Here is a 24,846-nt window from a genome sequence, read left to right on the forward strand (position 1 = left end):
GGAAAAGGGAGCGGTTCTAAGATGGTGACGGCCAATGGCATTGATAGTTCCAGAAGTTGCGGACCGCAACAACATGGCCGAGCGTTCCACGTAACACAGTATATCCCCAGCTCTCCCTGGATCCTGAATGTCTCTGTATTTTGCAATGATTTTCTGTATGTCAGCAAGCACCCTGAATGGTAATTTCATGTCATCCAACGGCTGTGCTAGAATTCATCATCAGATACATGGTTTTCAGTACTCACTGTTGTAGCTCCAGGGGGGGGTCTCTGTAGATACTTATCACAGAAGAGGTGTTAGTATGGAGATGTTATCAGGACTGCATCTTTGATCTTCTATCCACACCAGGATGTGTTGAGCAGCTGTCCCTAATTTATAACTAACCAGCTCCCATAATCCTGCTGTCCTTTCCCTGCAATGGGGGCCTATAAATTTAGATTCATTCTTAGGGGTGCACGCATGTGTGGGGTCACACGCATTTAGCAAAGCATCAAGTTATAGCAATTGTTCCATGGCAGTTAGTCAGGGCAGGAGTCAGGTAACCCACACTCTGCTCTTCCTTCTATCCATGTGCTTTATTCCAATCCTCCTATGTTCCCTTGCAATCCACTTTCACCAACCAAACCCCCCTCCATCACAACTCGTATACGTCAGCCCCTCTATACTTCCCTCTCCCATGTACAGCACCCATGCACTTCTCACCTTCCTTAAAAACCTCAGTCCATCTTGCCAAAAAACACTGCACAAAAAAACTTCTTACAATTCCAAAAACTGCTTGCTTTTTATCTTCCTACTCCTACTGATTTCAGGAGACCATCTCCCCCAACCCCGGTCCACCATCCACCAACCTCAGCCCCTAACCTACCTCACATCAAAACCATTCTAACCTTATTAATATTACTTGCACTACCTCATCTCCTTCTTTTAATTGTGCCCTTTGGAATCCACGGTCTGTATGTAACAAGCTTCCTTTCCTGCACAACTACTTTCTGAACCACTCTCTAAATCTATTGGCCCTCACTGAAACCTGGATCCAGGATTCTGACACGGTCTCCCCTGCTGCCATTTCCCAATGTGGCCTACCATTCTCCCATTCCCCGAGACCCACAAACAGACGTGGTGGAGTCGGCATACTCCTCTCCCCACAATGCACCTTCCAGGTCATCCCACCAACTCCATCACTCTCATTCCCTTCTTTTGAGGTCCACACCATCAGGCTCTTCCGTCCCCTCTCCCTCAGAGTAGCAGTCATATACCGGCCCCCAGGCTCACCCACCCACTTCCTGGACCATTTCTCTGCCTGGCTGCCGCACTTCATGTCCTCAGAACTCCCAACCCTTATCCTGGGAGACTTCAAAATCCCCATAAACAGCCCCACTTCTACATCTGCATTCCATCTTCTATCACTAACCACTTCCATCGGCCTCTCACAGCTCTCAAACTCTGAGACACACAAGGACGGTAACACCCTTGACCTGGTCTTTGTCTGGCTGTGTTCAATCCCCTACCTAAATAACTCACTGCTTCCCCTCTCTGACCACAATATTCTCTCCTTCATGCTCACAAATCCTTGCTCACCCCAGCACCCTCCTACCTACCATTCAGTCAGAAATCTACAAGCCATTAACCCTCATACACTTTCAGACTCCTTACACTCTTCACTGTCCCCAATCTCCTTTTTTTCCTGTCCTGATCTGGCGGTACATCACTACAATGACACTCTTAGAAGCACCCTAGACCAAGTAGCTCCCTTCACCCTCAACCTCCAAACACAGAGTAAAACATCCCTGGCTCACATCACAAACCCGATTTCTCCAGCGATGCTCTAGGAGTGCTGAACGCTTATGGAGGAAAACTCGCACACCAGAAGACTTCATACATTTCAAATTTATGTTAAAAACCTATAAATCTGCCCTTCACATCGCCAAACAGACCTACTTCACCACCCTGATCTCCTCACTATCCAACAACCCCAAGAAACTTTTTGACACCCTTCACTCCTTCCTCAGGCCAAAAGCTCAAGCCCCTATCACAGACATTTGTGCTGATGACCTGGCCTCCCACTTTATAGAGAAAATAGACAATATCCGTCAGGAAATCCGCTCCCAATCACCAAGTTCAGTGACTCCCATCCCTCCCTGTATCTCCCCTGGCTCACTCTCCACATTTGATCCCATCACAGAAGAAGTCGTCTCCAGGCTCCTCTCTTCTCGTCCGACTACATGCTCTAGCGACCCCATTCCTTCTCATCTTCTCCAGTCTCTCTCTCCAGTGGTCACTACTCACCTAACTACAATCTTTAATCTCTCACTCTCCTCAGGCATTTTCCTGTCCTCCTTCACTCTATCATTACTCCATTACTAAAGAAATCCACCCTCGACCCATCCTGCACAAACAACTACAGACCGGTCTCCAATCTCCCCTTCATCTCTAAACTCTTGGAGCGCCTAGTCTACTCCCGTTACCTCTCCATTCACTCCCTCCTAGACCCTTTACAGTCCGGATTCCACACCCTACACTCGACCGACACTGCACTCATCAAAGTGACCAACGACCTTCTGACAGCAAAATGTAACGGTGACCACGCTCTGCTTATTGTCCTCTATCTTTCCGCAGCTTTCGACACTGTTGACCACCCTCTCTTACTCTCTAGGCTCCAGTCACTTGTCATTAAGGACACTGCTCTCTCCTGGTTCTCCTCCTATCTTTCTGACCGCTCCTTCAGTGTTCTGTTCTCTGGCTCCACTTCATCTCCTCTTCCTCTCACTGTTGGGGTACTTCAGGGCTCAGTCCTTGGTCCCCTTCTCTTCTCCCTCTACACGGCCCCAATCGGACAGACCATCAGCAGATTTGGCTTTCAATACCATCTTTATGCCGACGACACACAACTATACACGTCATTCCCTGGCCTTACTCCTGCTGTACTACAGAACACCACTGACTGTCTGTCCGCAGTCTCTGACATCATGTCCGCTCTCTATCTGAAACTCAACCTCTCCAAAACTGAACTTCTTCTACTCCCACCATCTACTAAGCTCCCTAAACCTGACGTTTCCCTCTCCGTGGGTGGCACCATAATAACACCCCGGCAGCAGGCGCGCTGTCTGTGTGTTATGTTTGACTCCGATCTCTCTATCACCTCCCATATACAATCTCGTGCCCGCTTGTGCCGCTTACACCTAAAGAACATCTCTAGAATCCGCCCTTTTCTCACTATAGAAACAACAAAAACCCTCACTGTCGCCCTGATCCACTCCCGCCTGGACTACTGCAGTGCTCTATTAATTGGACTTTCCCCTCTCGACTTTCCCCTCTCGACTTTCCCCTCTCGACTTTCCCCTCTCGACTTTCCCCTCTCGACTTTCCCCTCTCGACTTTCCCCTCTCGACTTTCCCCTCTCGACTTTCCCCTCTCGACTTTCCCCTCTCGACTTTCCCCTCTCGACTTTCCCCTCTCGACTTTCCCCTCTCGACTTTCCCCTCTCGACTTTCCCCTCTCGACTTTCCCCTCTCGACTTTCCCCTCTCGACTTTCCCCTCTCGACTTTCCCCTCTCGACTTTCCCCTCTCGACTTTCCCCTCTCGACTTTCCCCTCTCGACTTTCCCCTCTCGACTTTCCCCTCTCGACTTTCCCCTCTCGACTTTCCCCTCTCGACTTTCCCCTCTCGACTTTCCCCTCTCGACTTTCCCCTCTCGACTTTCCCCTCTCGACTTTCCCCTCTCGACTTTCCCCTCTCGACTTTCCCCTCTCGACTTTCCCCTCTCGACTTTCCCCTCTCGACTTTCCCCTCTCGACTTTCCCCTCTCGACTTTCCCCTCTCGACTTTCCCCTCTCGACTTTCCCCTCTCGACTTTCCCCTCTCGACTTTCCCCTCTCGACTTTCCCCTCTCGACTTTCCCCTCTCGACTTTCCCCTCTCGACTTTCCCCTCTCGACTTTCCCCTCTCGACTTTCCCCTCTCGACTTTCCCCTCTCGACTTTCCCCTCTCGACTTTCCCCTCTCGACTTTCCCCTCTCGACTTTCCCCTCTCGACTTTCCCCTCTCGACTTTCCCCTCTCGACTTTCCCCTCTCGACTTTCCCCTCTCGACTTTCCCCTCTCGACTTTCCCCTCTCGACTTTCCCCTCTCGACTTTCCCCTCTCGACTTTCCCCTCTCGACTTTCCCCTCTCGACTTTCCCCTCTCGACTTTCCCCTCTCGACTTTCCCCTCTCGACTTTCCCCTCTCGACTTTCCCCTCTCGACTTTCCCCTCTCGACTTTCCCCTCTCGACTTTCCCCTCTCGACTTTCCCCTCTCGACTTTCCCCTCTCGACTTTCCCCTCTCGACTTTCCCCTCTCGACTTTCCCCTCTCGACTTTCCCCTCTCGACTTTCCCCTCTCGACTTTCCCCTCTCGACTTTCCCCTCTCGACTTTCCCCTCTCGACTTTCCCCTCTCGACTTTCCCCTCTCGACTTTCCCCTCTCGACTTTCCCCTCTCGACTTTCCCCTCTCGACTTTCCCCTCTCGACTTTCCCCTCTCGACTTTCCCCTCTCGACTTTCCCCTCTCGACTTTCCCCTCTCGACTTTCCCCTCTCGACTTTCCCCTCTCGACTTTCCCCTCTCGACTTTCCCCTCTCGACTTTCCCCTCTCGACTTTCCCCTCTCGACTTTCCCCTCTCGACTTTCCCCTCTCGACTTTCCCCTCTCGACTTTCCCCTCTCGACTTTCCCCTCTCGACTTTCCCCTCTCGACTTTCCCCTCTCGACTTTCCCCTCTCGACTTTCCCCTCTCGACTTTCCCCTCTCGACTTTCCCCTCTCGACTTTCCCCTCTCGACTTTCCCCTCTCGACTTTCCCCTCTCGACTTTCCCCTCTCGACTTTCCCCTCTCGACTTTCCCCTCTCGACTTTCCCCTCTCGACTTTCCCCTCTCGACTTTCCCCTCTCGACTTTCCCCTCTCGACTTTCCCCTCTCGACTTTCCCCTCTCGACTTTCCCCTCTCGACTTTCCCCTCTCGACTTTCCCCTCTCGACTTTCCCCTCTCGACTTTCCCCTCTCGACTTTCCCCTCTCGACTTTCCCCTCTCGACTTTCCCCTCTCGACTTTCCCCTCTCGACTTTCCCCTCTCGACTTTCCCCTCTCGACTTTCCCCTCTCGACTTTCCCCTCTCGACTTTCCCCTCTCGACTTTCCCCTCTCGACTTTCCCCTCTCGACTTTCCCCTCTCGACTTTCCCCTCTCGACTTTCCCCTCTCGACTTTCCCCTCTCGACTTTCCCCTCTCGACTTTCCCCTCTCGACTTTCCCCTCTCGACTTTCCCCTCTCGACTTTCCCCTCTCGACTTTCCCCTCTCGACTTTCCCCTCTCGACTTTCCCCTCTCGACTTTCCCCTCTCCAGTCTATCCTTAATGACACAAAAGAGCACAGTGAGGTCAAAAATACTCTGTTGTAAAAAAAATCACAGTAAAAAGCAAGTGCTAGTCAAAAGATGGAAAAAAACAGGGTATTTAGTTGATACGTTGTTTTGCAAAAAAATGTATACTAAGCTGCTCCACCAATCGTCAAGGTATACTCATATAGAGCAGTCCTAACTAATGTATATAATCACTATCTGATGTATTTAAAAACCTGATCATATGTATAGTACCTGTAGAGGGAATATCCATGTGGACATGCTGGATGGAACAGCTTTGATGCAAATGACCCATAAGGAGTGGTGGACTCCCCAATCTTGTAGAAACAAGCGAACAATTATAGAACCAGAAACACATGGGCTACTTGCACATTGAACAAGTCTGTAGTAACCTGTTCACACACCACTAAGAAACTTGAAGACACAAAAGATCACGGTGAGGTCAAAAATACTCTGTTGTAAAAAAAAAAAAAAAATCACAGTAATAAGCAAGTGCTAGTCAAAAGATGGAAAAAACAGGGTCCACCTGTTATGGGTCATTTGCATCAAATAAATACATCAGATAGGGATTATATACATTAGTTAGGACTGCTCTATATGGGTATACCTTGACGATTGGTGGAGCAGCTTAGTATACATTTGTTTTGCAAAAAAAAGTATGTACTAAATACCCTGTTTTTTTCCATCTTTTGACTAGCACTTGCTTATTACTGTGATTTTTTTTTTTTTTTTTTTTTTTTTTTTTTACAAGAGTATTTTTGACCTCACTGCTCTTTTGTGTCTTCAAGTTTCTTGGTGGTGTGTGAACAGGTTCCTGCAGACTTGTTCAATGTCCAAGTAGCCCATGTGTTTCTGAGTCTATCCTTAATGCAGCAGCCAGGGTCGTCTGTCTAGCTAATCGTTACTCAAACGCGTCCACTCTTCGCCAGTCATTACACTGGCTGCCCATTCATTACAGGATACAATTCAAAGTACTTGTTCTCACCCACAAAGTTCTTCACAGTGAGGCACCCCCTTACATCTCCTTTCTGTCGATCTGCCTAACTGACCTCTTCGTTGTGCAAATGACTTTCGACTAACCTCTGCACTAATCCGTACCTGCCACTCCCGACTACAAGACTTCTCCCGTGCTGCGCCAATCCTCTGGAAAGCTCTACCCCAAGAAATTAGGACCATCCACAATTTGCATTGTTTTAGGCGCTCCCTCAAAACACATTTGTTCAGAGCGGCCTATCATGTTCCCTAATCCGTTATTTTGTTTGTGTAGCCCATTCACTATCCCCATCTATCCCCCACTCCCTGAAGATGGCTGGACCATCATTGTAAATACACACCTGTGCTTTGTATTTCCCCACCTCATTGTAGATTGTAAGCTCTCACGAGCAGGGTCGTCTTGTGTTGCTTTAATTATTGTATTAACATTGTTACTTATGACTGTTGTGATTGAAGCTGTTAAACTGTAAAGCGCTGCTGAATATGTTGGCGCTATAGAAATAAAGATTATTATTATTATTAGTATGTGCGTTCCAGCTATAAAAATGTTACCATCGAAAAAAAGGTCAAAATGCATGTTAAATTTAGGCTACTTTCACACTAGTCAGTCGGTATGGGCCGTTGCAAACCGTCGGCCCGACGGACAGTGTGTTAATGTAGCACAACGTGGGCAGCGGATGCAGTTTTACAACGCATCCGCTGCCCATTGTGAGTTCTGGGGAGGAGAGGGCGGAGTTTCTGCCGCACATGCGCGGTCGAAAATGGCGGACCCGACGCACAAAAAACATTACATTTAACTTTTTTTGTGCGTTGCGGCCGCCAAGAACACGTCGCATCCGTCATGCAACGGATGCGTCGTGTGGCCATGCGTCGCTAATGCAAGTCTATGGAGAAAAAACACAACCTGCGAGCAACTTTGCAGGATGCGTTTTATCTCCAAAACGACGCATTGCGACGTCCGTCACACGACGTTAGTGTGAAAGTAGCCTTAGCGGTTGTGTAGGGAAGTAAGAGTAGGGAAATGGGGTACGGAATTGGGAATCAACAGTTGACTACTAAATGCCTGTAACAGTTTGTCAATGGGAATGTATCTATGGGAGTATGAATGAGCTATTGGCGGACCTAAGGTGTTGAGGCAGGGATGAAGATGACCGAAAACACTGTGAATATACATGCGACTGCATCGGCATCATTTTGCTGAATGTAATTTTTTTTTTCTAAGCCTACAATATGATATGCATTATGTAAATTATGGGGTGGGTCACAGAAGGATCAGTGGCCTGTTATAAGCCCATTCAGATACATATGTAAGCAGAGGAATACATGAAGACCCCCCCACACACAAGTCGCCCCGAAGCACGAGAATCTCATTAACTGAAAACTACAAATAAAGACTAAACAACCACAAGACGGATTTCATCAACCCAGATATCATTTTAATCAGTATAACGGCGCAGACCTGACACTGTCTGTAGGTTACCCAGCACAATGCTGCTGACAGGTTCGCTTTAAAGCTTGAAACCACATGCAAATCATGCTGAAGGTGTGCTAGGGCACTTTTGCTGCCTCTTCCAAGTGTACTGACCTGCCCTTTGTGCATTTAAAGCTGGGGTTTGCAAGACTTCATCTGACGATTTATAAAGACTTTAATTGTGTGAATACATGCTGACATGTTCCCTTTTAAGTACTTGGAACATTCATGTTAAAAACCGTATGCATTTCTACCTCAAATTGCTGGGGTTTTGGGCATCCGATTTTACAGTTCAAGCTTATTCTAATTTTCACCTGTATAAACCAAATTGCAAAAGATGAGAGGCCAGTTAGTGAATCTAACTACTCTGACCAGATTTAAGATGTATTTATACTGCAAGATAATTTTGAACGTTCATTAATTTCACAATTATCTTGCAGTGTTGACAGGCTGCCGATCCCCCAATGAAGAGCAAAACGCTGTTTCATTTGGTGAATGTATTTTTTGTGCGCCCCCCCCCCCAAAAAAAAAATCCTCATTTTCAGCGGTACTTCATACTGTGTAAAAAGGACTCACACTACCGAACTTTGGCAGCCTGTGTACTGAGCAAACTAATATAAATTTCTCAATGTGCATCATTTTACTTTGGTGTGTCTGAATAAACAGGCATGGTAAAAGTTCATGTTCCCCCTTATGTAAGCGGTCCCTTAACCTAATAAAACTATCGGCTTAATGCCTCTGAGCCGTTCAAGGAAATTATCAGTTTTATAACAAGGGCTGTTCGCGCAATGTGTTGCGGTGTAAATTCTGAAAATTATTTTTTAAAATGGCTCTTTCCTCTCTCTGGTTAAAAATCGCCTGATTTCTTCAAGATGTCTGCATTACTAAGAATTTGTGAACTCTTCAAAATAATGGTAGGAAATGAGTCATTTTCCCATAGGCTTTAATTGCTTTTGTGGTTACTTGATCTCCTTAGCTTTCAGTTAAATAGGTTCTTGTATAATACTAGATGGTGGCCCGATTCTAGCGCATCGGGTATTCTAGAATATGCATGTCCACGTAGTATATTGCCCAGCCACGTATTGCCCAGCCACATAGTATATAGCACAGCCCACGTAGTACGGTATATTGCCCAGTCACGTAGTACGGTATATTGCCCAGTCACGTAGTATATTGCCCAGCCACATAGTATATAGCAGAGGCACGTAGTATATTGCCCAGTCACGTAGTATATTGGCCAGCCACATAGTATATAGCAGAGCCACATAGTATATTGCCCAGCACAGAGCCACGTAGTAAGAGACTTAAAAAAAAACAAAAAAACATATAATCCCCTATAGCCCGTTGGAAGTCCTGCCATACTCACTATCCGCTGCCATTCTCGCTCCTCGCCACGCTCCCTGGATCGCTCCATTGCAAGCGGCAGCTTGCAGTCCCAGGGCTGGTGTGAGCAGGACCTGTGATGACGTCGCGGTCACATGACCGTGACGTCACGGCTGGTCCTTGCCGCACACCAGCCCTGGGACTGGACCCGAAGCTGCCGCTTGCAATGGAGCGGTCCCGGGAGTGTGGCGAGGAGCGAGAAAGGCGGCGGAGGGTGAGTATAGCAGGTTTTTTGTTTTTTTTTTATTATTATTAACATTACCTATTTTACTATTGATGCTGCATACGCAGCATCAATAGTAAATAGTTGGGGACACACAGGGTTAATAGCAGCGGTAACGGAGTGCGTTACACCGCGGGCTGTTACCGCTGCCATTAACCCTGTGTGAGTTGTGGGGATTACGGTGCAGGGGAGGGACTAATCGGACTGTGGCCGTCGCTGATTGGTCGCGGCAGCCATGACAGGCAGCTGCCGAGACCAATCAGCGAACGAATAACCATGACAGAAGGACAGACAGACAGACGGAAGTACCCCTTAGACAATTATGTATATAGATTTTTGGGTCGGGTGTCATCTTCATCAGTGAGCAAATATTTTTACTGAATCTATTTTCATATTGTTTTGTTTTTCTTTTCTGCAGGAAGATGGAACATATGTGAACAAACGGTAGTTCTTCAAGGAGCTCTGCTATTAGCCGAAAAACTCACCTTAGAGAAAACCTTACTGAAGATTAAAAAAGCTGAGTGGCCTTATGTAGAGAAGCCAATCACAAATGCTTTAAAAGAAATCAGCTCAGGAACCTGGTCACAAAGTCATGAATGGAGAAAGAAGGTCATTGCAATATTTTGGGCCAAAGTGCTCTCATGTCAAGCACAACATTCCTTGGAAGGAGACTTTGATATTGACAGGAGATGGAAAGAGGATGTCTTCTTTCCTGTGGAAAACATGATCCCAAAAATGAATCACACTGTTTTGTTTGAAGTACTAAAAGCCACAAAAGCAGCAGATGTTTTTGCAGAACTGCTCCTGGCTTTACCAACAAATTTTTGGATGGAAGAAGCATTATTGATGTTAAACCATGTTTGTGATGAAACGTCCATAGAAGATGTAACTTTTTTCCTTGATGTGTGGTGGGAGATAATGAAAAATAATAAAAACAGCAAGGATGAGATTGTCAAAACTTTTTCAGCTATTGCATGCCAATACTTAACTAAAACCAATGATGAAGTTTCCCAAAGCTCTAAGAGATTTAAGTCTGATCCCGAGCAATGCCTACCTCCACCCGACAACATTCTATCTGTGTTTTTAGAGGGGCTTCCTAAAATCATGCAAAGTATAGATAACAGCAAACTAAAGTGCTACAGTATAGCAAATTTAGCTGATATGTTGTGCTCATCTGCATTTTTAGAAAAAGGGTCCAATGATCTTCCAATAAGACTATATCTGGAGAAGCTTGTTGCCATCCTTTGTTTTGATAACACAAAAGTCAAGGATGATCGTACTCCAAAAAGTCTCCAAGAAATGATTAGAGAAGCAGAGAGGATAGTGCAGAGTGGCACCATTGCTTCCAGGTTTAGATTAATTGGGGCTGCCCAACACATTGGCTTACAAATTCTGAAAGACCTCCTGCTTCATTGGGGTGAAGAGTTGCACAATTACATGAATAATGGCGACAAGATTTCCTATGAATGTTTTAGGATGAATGGTAGTCTTGCATCTCTACATAAAAATTTGGTCCCATTAGCGTCTAGTGAGACTTTTCCTCAAGAGCACAGAGGGAACGCTTTAGAACTGTCAAGCTGCATTTCAAACCTTCTGGAGAAAGCCACTAACATTCCAACAATGTGCAAGATGAATGATGTGGACATGATGGCTACTGTTGCTAAAAACATAATAGACTATAAAATGTGCCGTTACAAGGAAATATGTTCTGAGTTTGCATCTGAAATTACTTGGGCTTTCTCTAGTGAGTGGGTAAATTGCCTTAAAACAAATAGAGAAAGTTTTCTGGAACCAGACCTCATTCTGAAGTTATTGGAAACTGTCGTTAAAGCCACTTATGAGCAGAACAATATAAACATTGTGGAAATTAGGAATGCTACAGCTATAATTTTAGATCTGTTTTGTGAGCTTTCATTAGCTCAAATGGATGATGTGCTGATGAGGGTCCTGAACACATGGGGTGAAAAAGGTCTGTCTCAATGCATGTCTGCATTTACCAGTAATTTCCAAGAGGAGCTCAACATGACATTCAATCAAATCTCACAAAATGTAACGGACTGTAGCACAGTTTCTAGAGTGGCTAGACTGGCGCTATTGTATCCTGAGTATGTTATAAGCAAATCTTGCCACTTTGCTGTTTCCAATCTTGGTGCTCATGTGTTTTTAGCAAAAATATTAACCTTACTTCCTGCTTTAAGCTTTAGAGTTTCCAATAATGCAGGCCCATCAGTCTCCTTATTATCTCACTGCTTGATGGAGACATGTTGGGGCAAACTCTCTGCTGATAAAGAAGAACGTCAGTTTTTGTACTTGCTGGGTTATCTGATGAATCCTTCTGAAACTACAGGTGATAATGTCTCACTTCTACAGCCAGCAGAGGTAGTGAGAACATTTGTTCTTCCGTATATACTTGATGAATGTGTTCATGTGGAGCTGTGCTTGCATATTCTCCACAAAGCTCTAAATGTTGAGAACCCCCTGGATGTGTCTGGTAAGCATTGGGTTCTTTCCTGCTCACCGTTCCCTCTTATTATGTCTCTTTGTAAAATCCTCCATAGCTTCAGTAGATGCTGGCAACAATCAGATAAGCCATACTGCCTTACATTGGGAACTAAGGAGCTAATCATTGAAATTCTTACCCAGATCTGTACTTTGACTTTGCCAGAAGCTGAAAATGGCATAGAAACGTGGGGCAAGTCACTCTTTTGGCTGCACAGGAAAATGGAGCATTTAGATTGGGTTGTGCGCTTGAGGATAAAGCCTGTATTTGGGGAGCACTTTAAAAATGAAGCCCCTGCATCCTTGTTTGAAGTCTGCAAGCTGTCTGAGAATGAGTGGACATCACTTAATCTACCAGAGTATGGCCCTGGCACTGGGCTATTAGCTTGGATGGAGTGCTGTTGTATTTCCAGAGAAATGAAAGACTTCATGCTTTCAGTTCTGTGTGTCAACACAGAAGACCCAGAAGAGGTTAATCTTTTTAGCAAAGGATTTTTAGTAGCTATGGTACAAGTCTTACCATGGTGCAGCTCAACAGAGTGTAAGCTTCTTTCTCAGGTTGTGATGAGTCTTTTGAATAGACAACTGCTCCATGTCCCGTATTCTCTGGAATATGTACAGTTTATGCCTCTATTGAATCTCCGGCCTTTTGCCTATGATCTCCAGTTCTCGGTCCTATTACTCAGAGGGTTCCAGCTCCTTTGTAGCTCAAGCTGTTCTAACTGGCTTACAATTGATGGCCAAAAGCACCTTGCGAGACTCTATAGTGTGTGCATCTCTGATATGCTGGATACTGTTAAACAGCAGCTGGCAGAAAATAATCTCGAAATGCAGAAAGAAGCAAACCAAGTCCAGGAGGTGTTATTTATTTACAGCCAGGTATTCTGTCATGTCCTCCATATAATTGCAATGATGCCAGAAAATACATGTGAACCTCTATTTTTCTTGTCGCTAGAAATTCTCACCCAGTACGAAAACCTGAAAACAAACGACACTTCCAAAAACCGCTTGCTCAGGCAGGCCAATGAAAGACATTTCTTGAAGTCCATTACCGAGAATGTGAGCAATGAAGACCATCGAGCTACACTAATGCAGAAGATTAACAAGCTTTAAAGATAGAAATGCATAGTCCCATAGCTAACAATACAATATTTTACACGGTGCCCCAAACCCTGCCTTTATTGCATACTGCAAAAAAACTCCGTGCTATCCCAGCAATGGCTGTTTGAAGCAAATGTATTGCACATCATCTGTTAAAAGGGAGTGTCATCAGTAAATGACCTACTGTTTAAATCAGGTTTTTGTGTTTGTTTTTTGTTTTTGTTTTTTTAAATCAGGATTACGACGACAATTAAAACCTCTTTAGTGCTGATGACACAGGATCCACAAATAACAGTAGGCGATGTTATAGCTTCGTTTTGACAACTTGATTAGATACTTCAGTACAAAATATAGGATCAGAGCCTGTCCATTGCTCCATGTGAAAGGGGTGGTTCAAAACTAACATTTATTTTAATCCTAAATCTCTTTTCTAATATCGTAATCTAATCTTTTTTTTTTTCTAACAGGGACTTTTTAATTAAAGTATATTGTTCCCTCAGAGGGCAGAGGCTGCGTTTACTAGCGGGGGTGGCTCTCGTCTTTGCTCGCTCGTTCTTTCATTACAATGCGAGCTGAGTGCTGACTGAGCTTTCTTGCGGCCTTGTCTCTTCTCATCAGAGCCAGCAAGAGAGCGCATTGTCACTGTGCACACTGAGAAAAACAATGCACAGTGACAAGAATCTACTGAGCAGTCATCTGAAATTAGAAGCGATACATTCGCAGAAGGGCAGGATCTAGCCCAGCCCCTGTTAGGGTATGTGCACACGTCAGGATTTCTTGCAGAAATTTTCCTGACAAAAACCGGACATTTCTGCCAGAAATCCACATGCGTTTTTACCGCGATTTTGACGCGTTTTTGGTGCGTTTTTTCCCAAATGCATAGAATTGCGGGAAAAACGCAGAAAATCCGCAAAAATAATGAACATGCTCATTTTCTTACTGCGATGCGTTTTTTTTCGTGGAAAAAAACGCATCCATGTGCACAAAACATGCAGAATGCATTCTAAATGATAGAATGCATAATGTATGCATTTTTAATGAGTTTTTATAGCGTTTTTAGCGCGAAAAAACCTGAACGTGTACACATGGCCTCATGGATGTCACTGTTGACACCTTTATTCAGGGGGGCCACTGCCTCAATTGCTGCCCCCTGATGATGGCTCATTTCAGTATCCCAGCATGCACTAGGATTATCAACTGAAGCGTCATCACACTGGAAATAGTATTAAAAAAATAAAAAAACAGTATAAGAAAATTAGAGACCCTAAAATAAAATACTGTATATTAGAAAAAAATTAGATTATGACATTAGACATTTGGGATAAAAATAAACTTTAGTTTCAGACCACCTCTTTAATCTTCTGAACGTAAGTAAGATGAAATGAAAAAAGCCCCAGTGGCCAGTGTGGAAGTTTAAAAAAAAATGTTTTTTTTTTAATCTGTGAAAATATACATTTAACGCACAATCCTGATTTAAGCCATATATCACTTTCTAATGACACATTCCCTTTAAGATATGTCATCTGTACACTGTGCACTTTACATCGGACTTTTAAACGTTTATGCAGCAACATCATTTATAGCTTTGCCAAAGGTACATACATTATATACTCTTCTTAACATACATTTGGTTTCCTGATTTGAAAAGTGCTATGATAAAATAGCAATTTGCTATCATCCAAGTGGGTCTTTTCAGTTTTGTTCTTTGGGCTTTTTTGGTTGCAGAAGAAAATCGGTGCTCAAATAAAAGCCATGATTGAAGCCTAAGCTGTTTTTAAACCAATACTTTGAAATGGAATATCTATACTATTGCCTCAAGAATATAATCTCTAGTCAACAGCTTTTAATTTTATTTCTGTCTCAATAAAAGGCTCTTATCTGTTACTTTATCTAATTATGTTTTTGTTTTCTTTCTCAACTCAACTTTGATCGATCACATTTGACCCCTTGTAATTTTAATTCTCTTTTGGGCATGTATGCCAAATTGACAGATGAACTTTGAATAGTTCTGCAATATTTTGTTTTTTGGCCCAGCAGATGCTTGATGTAATGTCAGGTATTTTAATCATCTAGGGAATTCATGGTTTTATTTTACTTGCTTATATAGCACCATTAATTCCATTGCACTTTACAGACATTATCGGCACTATCCCTATTGAGGCACACAATCCCTTTCAATATGTCTTTGGAGTGTGGTAAGAAACCCATGCAAAACAGGGAGAACATATAATAATAATCTTTATTTTTTATATAGCGCTAACATATTCCGCAGCGCTTTAGCGCCCCGTTGGGGCTCACAATCTAAATTCCCTATCGGTATGTCTTTGGAATGTGGGAGGAAACCCATGCAAACACGGAGAGAACATACAAACTCTTTGCAGATGTTGTCCTTAGTGGGGCTTGAACCCAGGACCCCAGCGCTGCAAGGCTGCTGTGCTATCCACTGCGCCACCGTGCTGCCCCAACATATAAACTCCTTGCAGATGTTGTGTTTGGTGGGTTTTGAACCCGGAACTTAAAGGCTGCATTTTTAACCACTGAGCCACCATTCTGCTTAGTTGTCATCCTTGTTTTTTCAGAATCTCATTCTCGCCAAGTTACAAATGCTACCGTTTAAAAAAAAAAAAAAAAAAGTTAGACCATAACCTATTGCATGAAATGGTCAAGAGAAGGATCATAATGCAACACAACTGAGAACAGCACTGACCCCCTCACTGATCTTTTGATCTGCAAAGATCTTCTGGGCTTGCTGTGGTGGGATGTGGTCAGGTATTTCTTTAAAAAAAAAAAATGGTTGCAGTGTTGTTTCAGGTGGAACAATAAGTAGTGCGTTACATCAATGCAAAATTCTTTTTTATTCGATAACTCATGACAGCACTACGGGAGAGAGGGGATCTGCCCTTCAGGAAACCTACAGCGGTAAAAGGGAGGCACCTCTCCCACAATTCAGTCTTTCTCAGCATGATGGGTGAACCTTTTACAGACATACCGTTTGAGGAAGGAGCCAGGCCCCGTCGGTTCAGGCAGTGGAGGTTCCCTGCCTTGAATGCTGTGGGGGTTCCCTGGCAGTGCCACAGTGGATCCAGGGGGACCTCACGATAGTGTGTATGGATGCAGGTGAGCGGTATCCGGGTAGGATAGCCAGCTCTGTCGTCTGCCGGTGCAGAAGAAGATGCTGGGTGTTTATTGCTCGTAGCTCTGTTGGCGTATTTTAGTCTCACTTGTGCGTCCCCTGCTAATGTCCCCAGGGCGCCCTCACAGATGAAATGTCCGAGGTCGCAGTGGGTAAGGGCATGCCCTGGTGAAGCAGAGGTGGCATGCTACAATGACACAGATGCTGGAGACACAGCCAGCGGATTCCGGAAGCAAGCATCAAATAGCGCCGAGGGGCAAACCACGTGAGATGAACGTGACCCAGAAATCCAGGGGTACTGGAGCAGCGGCGTGGCCTGATATTAAAGTGGCCGGGACATGGCTCTGTGCTTCCTGACCCATGATACTCTCTAGGAAAATGGAGTCACCTGAGCAGCAGCTGCTCAGTGGGAAGATCCACCAGCAAGTAAACCGGCTCTGACCCCGTAGTGCTGGAGGCCGCCGTGTCAGTGAGAGACGAGATTCTGCAGGAAGATCCAAGCAGAGGAGCTACCTACAGTAGAATGGAGGAGTCATCAGCCACCCGAAATGGTCTTTCGGCCGAGATGTGTACCCCTCATAGTCTGGTACCATTTCTCCACACTGTTAAGTGATCTTTGTGAAAGTTCACTCGATGATGTAGTCTTCCCCTTTCCCCCAATTTCTGCCAGGGAAAGAAGTGTGCGCTTTGCAGGGCCCTATTGCCTGACTCTTACCTGAAGAGACTGTCAGACTGTAGCGAAGGAAACCCGTAGCTTTGCTACTAATATGAGATATCAGAGCAGAGGTTAAGGAGTCTCTTTTCTGGGAAGAGACCCATAGGGGACAGAAGAGGAAGAGCTAGGTCCCCTGAATTGGTCTTGCATGGTGGCTGACAGAGATGGCGATTCCTCCGTGTCCTCAGCATCAGCTTCCTCTTCAGATGACAGGTCAAGTCGTTCCTTCTGCCCCATAGACCAGGTGGACAAGCTTGCTAAAGCAGTTAGGAATACCATGGGGATAGTGGAGTCCATGCTGGAGAGGTTGGTTCAAGACATCATGTTTGGGGAACGGGACCAAAGGAGACACAGATAATTTCCCTTAACTGAGAGGATGGGAAAAAACAGGAAGCTCCTTTCCCCCAGAATTTAAAAGGAGATATCCCTTTCATGAACCTTCCTCATCATCTTGGGATAAAGCCCAAAGCTAGATGCGGCAGTATCTAAAGCTTCTAGGAGGTCCTCTTTGCCCTTTGAGGAAATGGGAAGTTTAAAAGACCCACTTGACAAGAAGGCAGATACCTTTCTTAAAGGCACCTGGGAAATGTCGGAAGAATTCCTAAGGCCAGCGGTAGTGCCTACATGTACTGCCAGGTCCTTAATGATTTGGCTGGACCAGCTAGAATCTAAACTAAAGGATAAGACTTCTAGAGACCCCATACTAGCCACTTTACCTCTGCTGCAAGGAGCCACATCTTTCTTGTCAGATGCCTCAGAGGGCATTATGGTTGAAGTGTTGGCCAGGGGACATCCAGGCTAGATCAAAGCTGTGCTCCGTCCCGTGTGAAGAGGAATACCTATTTAGTCTGCCTTTGGATGAATTTCTAGAGAAGGCAGGTGCTTACAAGAGATTCCCTAGCCTGTTGGTCCCATCCTACAGACGTTCCTTTGGTAAAAGATTAGTCCGTAGGAAGCCCTCCAGAAACCGGATCAAGTGGGATAACAAGGAGGAAAAGTAGAAATTTCATGTTTGGAACTTCCTCCCCAGACCCAAAAAAAACACCCTAATGACTTTCCAGCCCACGTGGAGGGGAGGCTTTTAGCATTCTTCCCTGCCTGGAAAGAGATATAGAGAAGTGACTGGATTCATAATCTAATAAGATCTGGGCTAAGGATGGAGTTCCATTCAATTCCATGGGTCAGCTGTATGGTAACTCCTTCTCGATCCTCCACAATGGAACAACAGGTCCTAGAAGCAGAGGTCCTGGAACTGTTGCAGAAGGCAGTCCTGGTGGAGGTTCCCTTATCAAAAATGGGCAGGTGATTTTATTCTCTCTTTCTGATTAAGAAACCAGATGGTTCCTTTAGAACCATATTCTAAAAGGTCTGAACAAGTTACTAAAGGTACACCCTTTTAAGATGGCATCCATAAGATCAGCAATAAAATTACCTTTTAAAAATTGCTTCATGACGGTATTAGATCTGAAGGATGCTTACAACCATGTGCCTATATATGTAGATCAGCAGTTCTGCAGAGTTGCTGTAGTCCTGGGGGTACAGTTAGACACTTCTAATTTAGAGCCCTCCCTTTTGGCCTTGCTATTGCCCAACGCGTCTTTACCAAGATGATCATGGAGGTAATGGCCCATCTTTGGGAAAAAATGTCTTAATTGCCCCCTTTTCTAGTAGGATTTTCTAGTAGGCAATTTGGCCCAAAATTGTACGACACAGGTAGAAGGGGTGATATCCACTTTGGAGAAATTGGAGTGGATATTAAACCTTAGGAAGTCACGTTTATAGCGAGTAAGGTTTCAGGAATTTCCGGAGCTTTTGCTGGATTCTGAGGTGCAAGAGTGTTGCCTACCGAACACTAAAATAGAGGGCATCCAACGCCAAATGTTAAGAGCCTTGAAGTGTCCAACCATGTCCCTTACAAGTGCTATGTCCCTTCTAGGTTCACTGACATCTTGAATTCCGGCAGCCCAATTCCATACTATAGCCTTGCAGTATGTTTTAACGAACGACACTTCCCTTAGATGCTACTTAGGAATAGAGATAGCTTTCCTTCTATCTGCAATGCAATCCCTTTGGTGGCTGGATCTAACTAATATGTTCAGGGGGGGTTCCCTGGGTGATTAACGTATCTCGGGTGGTTACCACAGACGCAAGCCCCAGGAGTTGGGGACTCCATCTTGGCGATGTAGCAGTCCACAGGATTTGGATGGGGGGGTGATAGGTTGTTCATCAATCCTAAAGGAGTTAATGGCAGTTGAGTCAACAACAAGGAAGCTCCTTATGACCCCTACAGGGTCATCATGTCAAGCTCCTTTCTGTCAATCAGGTTACAGTGGCCTACGTCAACCATTAAGGGGGGACCCCATCCAGACCATTAATGGAGGTGACGGATCGTGTATTCTGTCTAGCAAAAACTCTTCTTGTACTTAACAGTGCTTCACATAAGAGGGAGAGAAAACGCAATTTTAAGCGCAATCCGCTCAGGCAGGGAGAGTGGTTGTTAAATCATGCCATCTTCGGCCAGATAGCACATATGTGGGGGTTATCCAGGCAAGGGTTATTTTAAGCGCCCCCTTTTTGGCCCAGATGGCCATGGTTTTCATGGCTAAGGACTATGTTGATCACTGACCTGTGGGTACTTCCAGAGCTTCCAGATCTCCTCTCTTAGGGACTAGTCTTCCACCCATGAGTATCCAACCTCCATGTGACAGAGTGGAAGTTTAGAGGTCGCTATTGATAGAAATAGTTTTTTCTCCCAATCTGGAGGCCACTCTACTTCAAAGTAGAAAAGTTTCCACAACCAAAATATATGCAAGAACATGGAGGAAGTTACTGTCTACCTCGGGATCAATAATTGACCTGGAGTTCCTGCAGAAGGGCCTTGAGCTAGACGTATCTACTAGCACCCTCAAGTCCAGGTATCAGTTCTCGGGGGCCCTAATTAGTTGTGATCTGGCAGGGAATGATTGGGTATCTTTGTTGATCATAGCATCATCTAGATCCAAGCCCATCCTTAAAGGAAGGGTAGTGCCATGGGACTTTAAACCTAGTTTTGACAACAATGACAGAATCGCCTTTTGAGCACATCGAGTTAGCCCCAGTAAAGATTCTTTCCTTTACCCCCGAGGGTGGTTTGCATGTTAATGACCAAGCCAATTTTTACAATTCTGTCCACTGTCCGTTTTATGAGGTAATAACTCTGGAATGCTTCAATGGATCCTGGTGATTCTGACATTGTTTTCTTGTGACATATCATACTTCATGTTATCAAATTTCTTTGATATGACTTGTGATTTTGTGAAAAAAACTGAAATTTGGCGAAAATTTTGAAGATTTCGCAATTTTCCAACATTCAATTTTCATGCCCTTAAATCACAGAGATATGTCACACAAAATACTTAATAAGTAACATTTCCCACATGTCTACTTTACATCAGCACAATTTTGGAACCAACATTTTTTTTGTTAGGCTGGGTTCACATTGCATTTACAGTGGCCCGTTCAACACATACGGTAACGGGCCAATGTAAACGCAAGTGCCAGTCATGCAGCATGCTAGCGCAGATAGAGCATCTGCTAGCTCTATCTGCGCTAGCAGTGACTGACCCGGAAACGCTGCAGCCCACGTCTTGGGGTCCGTCACTCAATGACGGCAGATCGCTAGCGCACGCCCACTGTGGGCGTGCGCTAGCGATGCGTCCGACATTGAATTCAATGGCGGTGTTGACGGACTACGTTACACCGCGTTTATGCCGCGGTGTAACGTAGTCCGTCTAACGGACAAGATAAACGCAATGTGAACCAGCCTTAGGAAGTTAAAGGTTAAAAGTTAAACCACGATTTCTCAATTTTACAACACCATTTTTTTTAGGGACCACCTCACATTTGAAGTCACTTTGAGGGGTCTATATGATAGAAAATACCCAAAGTGACACCATTCTAAAAACTGCACCCCTCAAGTTGCTTACATTTTTTAAATGTTTAAAAAAATGAACATTTAGCCTTTTTTCACAAAAAATTTAATTTAGACCCAATTTTTTTTTTATTTTACCAAGGCTAACAGGAGAAATTGAATCCCAAAAGTTGTTTTGCAATTTGTCCTAAGTATGCCAATACCCCATATGTGGGGGTAAACCACTGTTTAGGCGCATTACAGAGCTCAGAAGAGAAGGAGCGCCGTTTTACTTTTTCAACGCAAAATTGGCTGAAATTAAGATCGGATGCCATGTCGTGTTTGAAGAGCCCCTGATGTGCCTAAATAGTGGAACCCTCAACAAGTGACACCATTTTGTAAACTAGACCCCTAAGGAACTTATAGATGTGTGGTGAGCACTTTAAACCCCCAAGTGCTTCACAGAAGTTTATAACAGAGCCGTAAAAATAAAAAAATCATATTTTTCACAAAAATGATCTTTTCACCCCCAATTTTTTATTTTCCCAAGGGTAACAAGAAATTAGACCTCAAAAGTTATTGTGCAATTTGTCCTGAGTATGCTAATACCCCATATGTAGGGATAAACCACTGTTTAAGCGCATGGCAGAGCTCAGAAGGGAAGGCGTGCCAGATTTTACTGTTATGGTTTGCAGGTGCCATGACCCACTGGGAGAGCCCATGAGGTGCCAAAACAGCAGAACCCCTCTATAAGTGACCCCATTTTACGAACTACACCTCAATGAATTCATCTAGGGGTACAGTGATCATATTAACACCACGGGTGTGTCACAATCTTATACCATTGGGCAGTGAGGACAAAATAACTACATTTTTACCACCAAAATTTTGTTTTATCCAAAGATTTTACATTTTCACACAAGAAGTGGGTAAAAATGGCAACAAAATTTGTTCCACAATTTCTACTGAACGTGGCAATACCCCAAATGTGGCTGTACAGTGCTACTTAGCCATGTGGAGAGACTCAGGAGGAACGGAGCACTATTTGCCTATTCAAGTGCATGGGTCTGTGCACATGTCAGTGTGTTTCCATGGACCGCCATTTTTTAATGACTGCACGAGCCATAAAACGTCCCGTGCACGTGCATACACATAACACACATGGATGTCATCCATGTGACACGTATCGGCGCCGGGGAAGAAGCGTTACAGTAGCGCTGGTCCCCGGTGCCGGGTGCTGAGCACGGCTCTCATTCTTCCCTGCTCTGCCGGCGATTGGCGTGAACAGGACAATGATAAGTTACATTTAAGTAATAAAAGAGACAACATGCAGCAGCTGATGGGACTATTACTTCCATCAGCCTACCCCTGCTGCTGCTAATAATGGTGACAGCAGGAGCGGCAGATGGGAGTATTCATCTGCCACTTTTGCGCTGTAAATAAATACAATAATTTTTTTAAAAAATGGCGTGGGTTCCCCCTATTTTTGCTAGCCAGTCAGACAAAACACAGCTGGGCGTAAGGGGCCATGGATATTGACCCCCCAGCCTAAAAATAGCAGTCCGCAGCTGCCCAGAAAAGGCACATCTATTAGATGCGCAAATTCTGGCCTTTTGCCCGGCTCTTCCCACTTGCCCTGTAGCGGTGGTAAGTGGGGTACTAGTTGTGGGGTTGATGTCACCGGTGACATCAAGCCCACGGCTTAGTAATGGAGAAGTGTCTATAAGATACATATCCATTACTAATCCTATAGTTGCAGTCTTAAATAAAGACAGCCAGAATAAATTCTTTCATCTGAAAAAAATGAGACTCCTTTTATTATTCTTATTTAAACCATACTGCAACGGCTAATCCAAGCGAAGCCCTCGATCTCCTGTAATAAAAGTAAAATAAAAAACTAACAATAAACACATAACTGTCCATCGTTCTGTCCCATGCCATAATACTGTATATCTGGGGGATATGCAGTTTTCAACCTGGACGGTGCTAAGATGCGACAGTCCCGGCTGAAAACCACTGGTGAATGAGCTGTTTCGGGCGGAGCTTCAGTGACCGGGGGTGACGTCATAGAGGTTACCTCCAGTCACTGAGCTCTGTTCCCAGCTGGGCTGAGCTGCGGTGACTTCTGTGAGATTCCTGCTGGCACCGTGAGCCCTCACCGTGCTAGTGGGTATCTGATCGCAGTTCATCCCGGCTGGGAACTGAGCTAAGCTTAAAAAATCAGAAAAAAGAGAAGCTACATACGCTAGACATTAGGAGGTTTCTATACTAGAGTACCTGTCTGATACTAATCCTTGGAAAAATGATTCCTTATTTGTGTCCTAGGGATCCAGGAAAGGACTTACTGTAAAGCTTCAAAATGCACATTAGCTAGGTGAATCAGGGAGGCCATTTCCTTAGATTTTACATCAACTGGTAGGGTAGTGCCAGAAGATCTGAGAGCTCCCCCACACTGGGCGTGGCAGCCTCCTGGGTGGAGGTCGGATATCTTGTTTGAGCAGATATGTAAGGCAGCTACATGGTCTTCTTCCGCTTTCTATAAGCATTATAGACTTGATATGGGTTCTACTTCCGACCTCACTTTTGGAAGTAGAGTGCTTCAGGCTGTGGTCTCGCCCTGAATCCTTACCTCTCTGTAATTCCTGTAATGTACATGTGGTCATTCCTGAGGAAGAAGTAACTCTGTACTTCGAAACGCGTAGAATAAACCACCACCTTTTCATCTTATATCAGTATATATGTCTCAATACTTTCAGCAGCGCGGAAACTATCCACTAATTCCTTTTCTTTGCTTTTAATGGTCACATGATTTCTTACATTCCATGCTTAACAGATAAGTCAGGTTAGTTTAATCTGAGCAAAAGCACATTGTGTCTATCGGGTAAGACCCTATTTTGTACTGATTTCTCCTACAGATCCTTTGAGATGAAGGAAACGGAGATTCACACATTTCTGCAACATCAGTTGTGCTTGTGAATATGCGCTTAAAAAGGCTTTAGTTGAAATCTGAATCCAGGATGGGGGCGTGGCGTGCTCATGGCCGGATAGAAAGCAGAGGGACTGAGCTCCGGCGTGATTCCAGCAATAAACCCGACACAGAGGCATACGATAGTAACAAAACCCCTGGAATGAGACGTAAGACGAGATTTTTATCAGCTACAGAGGAAAAGGTGAAATAACCTGCTTTTTTGAACATTCTGCGCTCCAGCAGACCGGAGACATGCTTTCCAAGATGGCGCCAGCTGGCATTCCTCACGCACAACAGGAGAATGCGGCAGAGACCCGAGGCTGCGAGATGCCGACAGGTACCAGACAGGGGAAGGGAGCGGGAACAAGAGGGAGCAGCATCGCTCCAATAGAATCCCCACGTGTCATATCGGGCTCAGCCGCCTAGACACGGTGAGAACTCCCTATCACCATCATCCTCCCCCAGCAGCACATCCTCGGGGCAGATGGCAGACGAGGAATGGGACTGGAAAGTGCATATCAAAGCTATTCCAACCAAGCAGGAGATGGATGCTTTACTACATAAACTGGAAGCCTCTCATAAGGAGGACATGTTTACTCTCAAAAGGGAAATACAACATGTGGGACAGCATATTGCGGACATGGAAGGTATACAGGAACCGCATTACCAACAGCTATGTTGTCACCAACAAGTCCTACAAGATCACTCCTTCCAAATCAATGACATCCTCACTCAGATGATATTGAAAATAGACACAGGCGTAATAATCTACGTATTCGTGATCTTAGTGAGGAAGTGGAACCTCCACAACTGGAAAAATGGGCCCAAAAATGTTTCAGTGACATATTGCAAAATACAAAACAAGGTAATATTGAAATTGACCGCATACATAGAGCTCTGGGACCCAAACCCACTGATTTAACCAGACCCAGGGCTGTTATATGCCGGATTCATTTCTATAAAGAAAAGGAAGCAATCCTTAGAGGAATTAGGGATAGAGGTCCCATTTCATATACACCATGTTCCAAATTATTATGCAAATGACATTTTTCTCAGATTTTCCTAAATGGGCGGTGCAA

The 24,846-nt window shown here is 44.8% G+C and overlaps 2 protein-coding genes across 2 annotated transcripts in view; one reads left to right on the plus strand and one right to left on the minus strand.

Annotated features, from left to right (window-relative positions):
* Positions 1–14,951, plus strand: part of GEMIN4 (gem nuclear organelle associated protein 4) — a 31,527-nt gene extending 16,576 nt beyond the window's left edge. Inside the window, exon 3 of the mRNA XM_069757365.1 lies at positions 9,881–14,951. Within this exon, the coding sequence (XP_069613466.1) occupies positions 9,881–13,074 (3,194 nt within the window). The 3' untranslated portion in view covers positions 13,075–14,951. The remainder of the gene's footprint in view (positions 1–9,880) is intronic.
* The window catches only part of MRM3 (mitochondrial rRNA methyltransferase 3), a 154,795-nt gene that overhangs the window by 84,727 nt on the left and 45,222 nt on the right, over positions 1–24,846 (minus strand). The gene's annotated exons all lie outside the window — the stretch shown is intronic.

Source organism: Ranitomeya imitator, chromosome 3 (assembly GCF_032444005.1).
Source record: "Ranitomeya imitator isolate aRanImi1 chromosome 3, aRanImi1.pri, whole genome shotgun sequence".
Taxonomy (NCBI): domain Eukaryota; kingdom Metazoa; phylum Chordata; class Amphibia; order Anura; family Dendrobatidae; genus Ranitomeya; species Ranitomeya imitator.